This window comes from Vigna umbellata, chromosome 9 (assembly GCF_029865625.1).
Source record: "Vigna umbellata cultivar VRB3 chromosome 9, Vumbellata_1.0, whole genome shotgun sequence".
In the NCBI taxonomy this organism is placed as follows: Eukaryota; Viridiplantae; Streptophyta; class Magnoliopsida; order Fabales; family Fabaceae; genus Vigna; species Vigna umbellata.
The window spans coordinates 2664909-2675681 of NC_142173.1; the positions used below are offsets into that span (position 1 = coordinate 2664909).

The 10773-nt window shown below is 30.3% G+C and overlaps 1 protein-coding gene across 1 annotated transcript; it reads left to right on the forward strand.

Moving 5' to 3' along the window:
- Positions 1–1178: 1178 nt before the first annotated feature.
- On the forward strand, positions 1179–2986 carry LOC124848439 (uncharacterized). Its single transcript, XM_047326113.2, has 2 exons — positions 1179–1615; positions 2215–2986. The coding sequence occupies exons 1-2, from the start codon at positions 1296–1298 to the stop codon at positions 2699–2701; spliced, it is 807 nt and encodes a 268-aa protein (XP_047182069.1). The 5' UTR covers positions 1179–1295; the 3' UTR covers positions 2702–2986.
- Positions 2987–10773: the final 7787 nt, after the last annotated feature.

A 10773-nucleotide genomic window follows, 5' to 3' on the forward strand; every position in this document is an offset into this window, starting at 1 on the left:
TGTTGTAGGGTGCTAATACCTTCCCTACACGTAACCGACTCCCGAATCCAGAATCTGGTTTTTCCTAGACCATGCCTTATCATTTTATGGTTTTTCCGTAGTTTTCCAGAATAAACTATGGTGGCGACTCCAAATCTCTTTTCAAAACCCATTCGTTCCATTTGGATCGTCGTCCCGTCGCGATTCCGGTTGCGACATCATTCCAAATGAATCCCACTTAAACAAAACCCTACAGCCCTTCAATTTCCACCCTATTTTCAATTTTTTTAAACATTATCCTCATGGACCAATAGGAACACGACACGTGGCTCGTGAAAATTTGATGTCAAAATATCATTATCTTTTACCTTTATTATGTTTTTGTCCTTAAGAGGTTTTTTCTAATAAGGTTTTAACTAGAAACACTCTCTTTTCAATACAAAGAAAAATGTTATAAAAGTAATGGTTGTCCTTACGTATGATTGATTTGTTACAATTATTTATATAATTGATTATTCTTTATGAATTTACATATTTCTATTGTATCTTTTGGGTTACATTTTATAGGTATAAATATAATTTTTCCTATCAATAATAAGCCAAATAAGAAAGTGAGTCTCCATTCTCTCTTGTTTCTTCTCCTCTCCTCTTTATTATTAATTTATTTTATAACAAAATTACATATAATAATTGATAATATATTCAATTATATTCATTCTTATAAGAATTTAACTAAAACTAATAAATTTAAAATTACTTTTTCTTTATTATGCTATAAATAAAATGACAAAATTACTTAATAGAGTATTTAATCTAATATTTATTGTAACTTACAAACGGTTCATTTAGAAATTAAAATTCAATTATAAATTATAACACATAAATATATAATAATCTTTCTAATAATTTCTTTAAATACATAAATTAATTATTTACATACTTAAAAACCATTTACAAAATTAATTATAACAAACCACACCACCTCATTTTTTTCGCGGGTCAAAACAAGTAAAAGTTTTCGGTTTTGCCCTAATATAGAGTGATTTAATGAAAGTGAAAAATAATGCAAAATGAAGGTGGCAACATAAGAAAGGCCAAAACTTTGTCTTTTCATTTTTTTTCATTTTGATTTCATTTGATGGGCACATCCAAAGCCACTCAAAATAGTTACGAATGACACAATGAAAGGCTCAAAATTTAGCTTCAGCGCCACACACGTCACCAATGCAAGAGACGAAAACAGCACAAGTCTCTCTTTTTCTCTCTCAATCAGATGAAGGGCTGAAATCTTGGATACCCTTTGAGCATTAAAGGCCATGGCTTTTCTTCTATCTAACCTCAAACCCTCTCTGCTTCCCCAAACCAAATCAAAACCCATTTTCCAAACGCTTTCATCAGCAAAAGCAACAACTTCTCAGGGTACTTCTTTGTTCTTCACCTCATGTGCTACTCCGCTTTCCACCCTCCAAACTCCCACTGCACAGGTTGCTCTGGGGAGCACACCAACAACTGGTGCCAAAGATGAGCATCAGCAGCAAAAGGATGACTTTTATCTCAATCTTGGCCTTGCTGTCAGGACCCTCCGAGAGGACATGCCCTTGATCTTCGTCAAAGACCTCAATTATGACATCTACAGGTGATTTTCTCATCTGGGTATTTAGTTTTCGTACTTGAGCTCTGTGATTTTGGTGTTATCTGTGTGTGGTTTTATGTTTGATTTACGAGGTTTCATATAGGGGGAAATGGGTTTTTAGTGCTGAATTTGATCGTTCTATAAATGAATTTTCTTCTTGTGCGATTGTGTGTGGATGGGTGATTTTCTGTCACATTTAATATGGTTTTTGAGTTTTCATCTTTCAGATGTGTGCTCTTGTGTCGTGTTAGTATGGTTTTGTTAGATTTAAAACTTTCCCGCAGAGTAAAAATGGGTTTTTCAGTGCTGAATTTGTTCATATCAGTATTTGAATTTTCATATGTGTGTGGTTTCTGTTGGACTTGAGATGTTTCTTACAGGGAAACTGGGCCTTTGGTGTTGAATTTTCAACTGAGTTGGTGATTTTGTGTTAGATTAAGATGATTCTTACCAGGGGAAACGGGCTTTTGAATGTTGAATTTGTTCATTTCAGTACTTGAATTTTCATCTTTGAGATGTGTGCTTTTGTTGTAGGTGTTTTTGTGTGTGGTTCTTCCTAGAGGAGGAAATGAGTTTTTTAAGGTTGAATTTGATTATTTCAGGGATGATATAACATTCAAGGACCCTTTGAACACATTTACTGGTATTGAGAAGTACAAATTGATCTTCTGGGCATTGAGGTTTCATGGTAAAATTTTGTTCCGTGAGATTGCTCTGGATGTGTATAGGATATGGCAACCTTCAGAGAATGTGATATTGATTAGGTGGAACCTGAGGGGTGTGCCTCGGGTTCCATGGGAGGCTAAAGGGGAGTTTCAAGGCACATCAAGGTACAAATTGGACAGAAATGGGAAAATTTATGAACACAAAGTTGATAATTTAGCATTCAATTTTCCACAGACCCTCAAACCAGTCTCAGTTTTGGATTTGGTCACTGCCTGCCCTGCAAGTCCAAATCTAACATTTTCTTGGGGTTCTGTGGATTCCAACACTTCTTCATGGATAGAGTTTTATCAATCTGTTAAGGGCACATTGGATCAAGAAGAGGGGTTGCTGCCACAAGATTGTGTGGCTACATGTTCATGGTGACCACTTTTAGCATAAACTGTTCCATAGATGATATATATTATATATATATATATACACTATAGATTGTAATAGGTTGGTTAGATATGATGAAATTTGGTCAATAGCATAAAATGGTTTTTCTCTAAGGATAAAGTGTATATAGATATAGGCAGTGATGCAGAAGAGTACAAGTTGCCAATTCTGATGTTGGAGGAAATGAATGTTTTTATGTCAGGTGAGTTTTCACAGATGAGATAGATCTATATGCTATAATCAGAATTTTATAATGCAGAATTGTTTTGATTCTCTTACAGAATGAAATCTTGCCATTTTTGTTTCTCATATAATTGTTTAAAGATTAAACATTCTTAAACAGATAAAATTTAACACTCTCTTTCATCCTACTTGTAACAGTTTCCCTGTAGCTAATTCTGTGCATATTTATGTATTTGTATTGGTTAAAATCTATATATGAAATGAAAGCCATTGTATAAATTTGATTCCCTTGACCATGAATTCTATTGACTATTACCTTTTTTGCACCTTACTGTTAAGAGGGTCATCCCATAACCATTTAGAAGTATTAGATGAACCTTGCATTAAGAAATTGAATGATAATAAATATAACTAAAATTAAAAATCATTATTTCTTGTTATAGTATCACATTAAATATATTCATATCTTTAAACATGTATATTTTAATAAAGTTAATAAGTGATAAACCTTTTTTACTAAAATTTAAAACTTACTTAAATAATCTCTCAACGATTTATAATTACTTGAAGAATTTATTTGAAATTGTTTTTTGTTTTTTAATTTCGTTAACAATGCTACATTTGCAACTAATTTACACATCATTAAAGCTTTAATGGCTAAACAAATTTATTTTAAAGTATAGAATTAAGTAGAGCCATCAAAACGGGTCACTCGACCCAGTCCACTATGAGCTCAACTCATTTATTAGCGAGGTAAAAAAATTCGGATTCGATCCAACCCACCACAGGTTGATTGGTGGGTAAACGGGTTGATTCACGGGCTCACTTAATTACATTTTTTTTAAAAATAAAAAAAATTACAAACCTATCTAAACAAATTTCACTACCAACATGGATGTATAATTAATTTTGAAAATAGAAAACTTAAATAATTTTTTCAAACAAAAAAAATAATAAATATTTTTTTATAAAATTAAATTTAAAATTTAATAAAATAAAATTAGGTAGGTGGATTGGTGGGTCAATCCACTACGGATTCAACCTAGATAAGCCGGATTTAAATGAGGCAAGTTGAAATCTGACCCGTATAAAAAAATGCAATTTTTTCAAACTTAACCCGGTCCGAATCCGTGATGAGCCGGATTCATTTTGACAGCTCTAAAATTAAGAACAAGTTTAACATAAGAATACATAACATTTTTTTTCTTGACTATACTAATAGTAGTAAATTTGATTGAATCGTTCTACCAATTGTTTATACGTAACAGTTTCTTCCCACACCTTTATAAATTTCTTCCTGCATCCACATTTTTTGTCTTTTTCTATATTACAATATGGTTTTGAATTTTGAATTATGTAATCTGAAAATAAAATAAAAAAATCCTGGATATTAAAATCTGAAATCTTTTTGGGTTATATGATTGGAAGTTAAAAATAACTTTCAAATTACACAAACTAGAAAGTATTATTCTTTATAAAGAGTAACTTTTTATAAAGAAACCCTAAATTCACGGTTGGTGGAGGTGGAAGATGAACCTGATGTGGACTTTAATGAAAATCACAAGTTTACTCCTTATGCAGTCACGTTACGAACGTAAACAGCCACGTTGCACATATCAGTCCACGCTGTCAACTAGATCGTTAAATATTTAACACCGTGACCAAAAAGGATTTAATTGAACATTTTTTACACAACTTGGGATCACATTGAACTTTTTGAAAAAAGTATTGAACATTTCTCTTATAAAGAGGGACAAAAAAAGGTATTAAGCCTATTCTTTATAAAGAATAACTTTTAGATTACATCATCTCGAAGTAATTTGATTTTCGAATTGCATTATCCAAAAGTTAAATTTAACTTTCATCAATAAAGAAAAATGGAATTTTTTTTTATCGGTGAGTGTTGAAAGAAGTTTATAGATGTGTAGGAAGAACTTGCCTCATGTGCAAATTTGTGTCTTTCCTTTTCGGCTATTTTTTTTCATCTCCATAACTTTCTTTTTGCACTCCTATAATTTTTTGTACTTTTTCCTTTTTCTTTCGATTGTATAATTCGAAATTTATCTTTTGACGTTTAGATTATATAATTTGAAAGCAAATAAATACTTTCAGATTGTGCAATAAAAAACCATTTTTTTCTAATAAAAAAAGAATTCCAGACTGCATAATCTGCGGATAAAAAATAACTTCCAAATTGTATAACCTAAAAGCTAAATGACTTCTATATTCTTTAATTTAGCAGTATTATTTTTAAAATAACTTTTGAATACCACAATGCATAATTGAGTTTTAACTTCTGGATTGTACAAAAGTTATTCTTAACTTTAAAATATTGTAATCCGAAAATTATTTTTTTAGAATAAATGTTTTTGGATTTTATAGTCTGAAGAGGGAAAAAAATTAGTTACAAGAAAAAAGTTATGGATGTGTTGGAAGAAACTATCTAATCTTATTATACATAAATCCATCTCTGTAAAACAAATTCAAAATATATTTAATTTATTATAAATAAAATTAGCTATTTTTTATTGTAACTTCCCAAAATTTACATAGTATAGATATTATACAGATAAGCTATCACATATTTAATAAAATATAATATTTAATAAAACAAAGAAGATAAAGTTTCATTATAGTTATATAAAACATAACTACAAATTTATATTCTTATACAAGCCAACTAAAATAAAAACTATACACTGAGCAACTAATCTAAGGAGTACTAAACATTTGCGATCCTCCATCCAAAACTTGCACTATCGAAACATCATCATTCTCTCTTCACATCCACCAGATCATCATCACCAAAGAGAAAACAACATATACGAATAAACAACACAAAACACACAAGAAGGTTAAGCTAATGATAAAACAACTCAACATGGCACAATAAAATTTCATCATATATCACACTTCTCACATAACATAACAAACATCTTAATCATATCATAAACTTAGACTTACCCATTAGGATATAATATAAATGTCGAGTCATGGTTGGTTATGCACTTGTGTGGTGAAACAACTAACTCACTCAAAGCTACCAAACAAGGTTAATTCATTAAAACGTCTTTTGCCAACTAGAAAAAGGCCTTTATGCTAAAAACCTTCTGCTACTCTCACAACATAACTTATCTCTCGCTAATTGAGCATAAATGATCATTAGAGTGTCAGAATAACCCCATTTCAACTTCTTACATTTATATTAATAACAATTGATACAATCACGAAGAGTTCTCCTTAGAACCCTTCCAACCTCAAACCTATACCAATATGTGTTACAAACATACCTCTAAGTATTATATAAAAAATCATACCATATACATCCAAACATATAGTGGAAATGGAAAGCAGAACAAACAAACAACCTCAACTCACTCACCCAACGAGCAACTTCTACTCTCCAGCGAGAAACAAGACAAGTCTCTCAAAGCTAAGCGAGCGTACTTGCTTAGCCTCTGCAACTCTCTGTCAACCACCCCAAATACTCGCCCAACCCTTGGAACCCATTGTTAAAACCTCTTTAAACTCGCCTAGCGAGCCCATTATGCTCGCGTAGTCTTGCTGCATAATTCTACAGTTTCAAAACTTCACAAATAATACCCATATACCTCCTATGACCTATAATATTCAAATTTACCAACTTCTACCACTTCCAAATGAAATTCTAGGCTACTATGGACTTAAACAAATGTATACAAATCATCCTAAACTAGTTTTAAACTATTTCACCATAAAAAAAGACCAAAACCTCACTTAGAGCCCAAAATTGAATTCCAACAGTTGTAGCTAATTTGTTAGCAACTTATGAGTTTAAACAAGTCACAAATGACTCTAAGGGATACCTCAACCACTCCAATACACCTCAGAACCCCTATTTCCAAAATTCACCATTTTAAACCCCTAATTTCCACTAAAAACCCCTTCCAAACATGGCCAACAACTTATCACTCTACTCTAGATCACACTTTACCAATTCACAACTCAAACTAGCTCTAATAAATAATACCATAGGTTCTAAAACATCACTTCATCCTTTAGACTAATACTTCTAAAAATCACTCATCCAAACCTCTAAAATTGACCAAACTCACTTATAACTATACTAGTTTAACTCTCCTCCACCTTTAACCAAAATTCACATCACCAACCTCTAATACCACAAAATTTCATATCTAGAGTAAAACAAAATCACTAGCTTCCCTTACCTTAGAGAGAATTACACATTTCTAAGAACATCCAACAGTTGCTTCAAACGCAAGGATCTATACAAATGCTTACAAACCACATAATTGAAATGAAAGTGAGTCCTTAAGACCATCGATCAACAATGAACAAGAAAAGATAGTTGGATGACACATGCGTCACCCCTAAACCAGAGATTCTAAGAACAAAACAACAAAAGAAAAAAGATTATCTCCTAGGCACTTTCTGATCGTCAAATAGATGATTGAGGAGTTATATTTCTTAGAGATAAGGTAGAGAAACTCAAGGAACGTGTTTTAGAGAGATGATTTATGTTCTAAGTAATGAAACAAGTTTAAGAAATTATATTTGTATTATTGAATTATTTTAAAATATTAAAATACTCGGTCACATTATTTTAAAACATCTATCAATTTTAATACTCAAATTTCTAGATTCTTAAATTTATATTACTTTTGAATCACATAAAAATAAAAGGAAGTAATAATGATTATTGTTTTATGTTATATATGTAAATTTATTATAATAAGTAACTTTAAAGATACATAAGATATTTAATAATTTTATTAATTTTTGTTTTTAAAGATAAAATCAATGTTTGTAGTATAGTTGTAACATCCCATTTAATAGTATAGACGGCTAAACAAAATATTATAAGCTTGATAGTTCACATGAGATAGGTTAAATGAAACACACTTAAATATTGTTACAGTTATCCGATATAATAATTATATATCAACATATAGTATGTATAAAAACTAACTATTACTCAAAAAGTAATATTTATGTACAAAGAAACTCTAAGTAAACCCAATAGGCTAATCAGGAGTCTCTCTAGTCTCCAACAATGACATATCAACACCTATTTTACCCTATGCTCATGCCCGTAGATGATTTACAAAAGATTAAACTAGACACATAGAAAATAAAGCAGGGTAATCTAGTATTTAAAAATAAATTTTATAATATAAGTGGTCAAATCATATATTCATTCAACAATTGTAATATTATAACAATCATGTAAAAATAAAAATCAGTTGAATCTAAACTCAATTGTCTAGTTACACGCTTTGACATATCTATTCACTATAGGTGTGGACCCCAAGTAGTATTTATACTCTACAAAGTTATAAACGTAGGGGTTATCATCCTACTACTCACGAGGTTAATCTTTTATACCTGAAACAAAGTTCAGAGTAAGAACCTCTTGTCATTCTCTCCCCTATCCCATTATCTCTATGTGAGTTTAATGACTAGTTGCATATCAAGATACCTACTTTCAAAATGTCCATATGTCAAAGCTTACGCTATAACACATCATCACCAATTCCCCTTAGATTGGTTCCAACATTCTCAATTCCACATCACATATTATCATTTATAATATCTTTTATAAACTAAAATATCACCACATAATTTATAAGTATCACATCTTAAAGTTGTATTAAACTAAGTTACTTTTGCCTAGCGAGGCCATCTCATTTGCTCAACGAGTATCGTGTGCAAGTATACTCACTTGGCGAATGAATAGCTCGTCCATCGAGCTCAACACTGGAGCTCCCAAACTTAAAATACAAACATAATTCACTTAATCGAAACTCACTCGCCTATCCATTGAAAGATAAGGTTACCCTGAATCTTAAGCTCGCCTAGTGAGGGTAAAGTCAATAAGCTCACTAACTTTCTTTTTTCACACCAAGAAAACTCGCCCAACGATAGCAAAGTCAGTCACTCTCTGAATTTAAGCTCGCTCAATGAGATTATGCTTGCCTAGCAAGTCTGCATAGTTATGTAGAATAATAGTTTTGCATAATTATGACTTACCAGTCTTTGCAACACAATCTAATACTTATTCTAGATGCATAATCCACCAAAATTCTCAACTTATATACAATCATTTCAAAGATTTAAACATATATAATTCATAGACCAATTACAACATTTACAATCCAACTAAACAAGTCAAAAATCATTTGACAACTGAAGCACAAAATTCAATCATCATACAAGCATATAAGCATAGATTGAAACTTGTTCATTAAATAAATTTAAACTAATTAGCTTCCCTTACATGTGTTGATAATTAGATGAGTATACGAAGTCCATATGTTGGAAGTCCCACATCGACTAGAGATAAGGCCAAATTATAATATATAAGTGAGGTGCAAACCTCACCTTACAAGCCGGTTTTGTGGGGTTGAGTTAGGCTTAAAACCCACTTTCTAATACCATAACCGCTCTTACAACTCCAAAAAGCCTATTTTGTTCATACAAGCCACAAATTCTTATAAGAACATATCCTTAGTACCACTAATGAACAAAGAGTCTTATGAAAGACTCATACTTCAGGTTGATAGAGAAAAACTCAAATATGGATAAAACGCCCAAACCTAAAGAAAAAAATAAAAAACAACTTATTTTTTTTTATAGAAATTGATCATTTAGAAAGGAAAATCTCACCTCAAGGATCACTCAAAGGGTCTCTAATTTGTAGACAAATTAACATAAATTAAAAGTTGCAGAATTCTTAAGAGAAATAATTTTAGAAAGATAATGAATTTTAGATAATAAAACTTCTTAATAGAAAATTCTATTTATGTTTTTTATTAAAATAATTGAATATCATTATCTAAAACATTCTACCACATTTAATACACGATTTAGGCTCTTAAACAGTAAAAATTAATTACATTATAATAATTCAAAATTGTAATTATAAATTAAAAATAATATATTAAAATCAAATGACAACTTTCTAATTAAATTCTAAATATTAAAAAGCGAGTTATTGAAGCAAAATAAATTTAAGGGTTAAATATGTTTTTAGTCCCTAAACTATTGGCCGTTTCTGGTTTTCGTCCCTCTTCCAAAGTAAGGTACAATTTAGTCCTCATTCTTTAGAAAAACGTTCGTTTTAGTCCTCAAAATTTTGTTTTTAGTCCTCGTTTTAGTCCTCAAAACGTTCTTTTTTTCGACTAAAACGAACGTTTTTTAAAGATTGAGGACTAAATTGTACCTTACTTTGGAAGAGGGACGAAAACCAGAAACGGTCAATAGTTTAGGGACTAAAAACATATTTAACCCTAAATTTAATATTAAACTAATTATAATAAAAGGTAAGGACTAAAAATAACACTATTGTTTTGTAAAAGATTTTTTTTTTCATGACCAAAAACCATGATTGATAGAATCAGGAATAAGAAAATTAAGATTATAAGAAATGAATAAAGTCTCTTTCGTTGATGATCAGTAAATATTGTAGAAAAGTATTTGTACACAATTTATAGAAATTATTAACATAATATGTTGTTTTTACCACAATAAATGATTTATTAAAATAACTTGATAGTTTATTAATTTCACCAAAATACTTATTTAACTTGAGAAATTAGTTTCTACTTTTCTTTACGGGAATATTTTGGTGAAAAAGTTAGTTAAAAATCATTTCCAGTAACATTATTTTCTACAAATGTTAATTATTTTATAATAACAAACTTTTCCAATTTCAGAAATTAAAAAGAATTCTTCTATCAAACACCAAAATTATTTTTTACGTAAATCGTAAGAATTAATATCGTATTTGCGTTGACTTAAAACTTATTTACTATATAATTAAAAATAAAAAGAAATTCCTATTTATATATTTTATGTCTTGTTTGTGTAAAGCAGGA

What these genes read in the sequence shown, in the direction of transcription:
- LOC124848439 (XM_047326113.2), top strand. Translation starts at nt 1,296, where the DNA reads ATGGCTTTTCTTCTATCTAACCTCAAACCCTCTCTGCTTCCCCAAACC. An exon ending in CTCAATTATGACATCTACAG is followed by an intron (nt 1,616 to 2,214) that starts GTGATTTTCTCA and finishes TGATTATTTCAG; the next exon opens with GGATGATATAACATTCAAGG.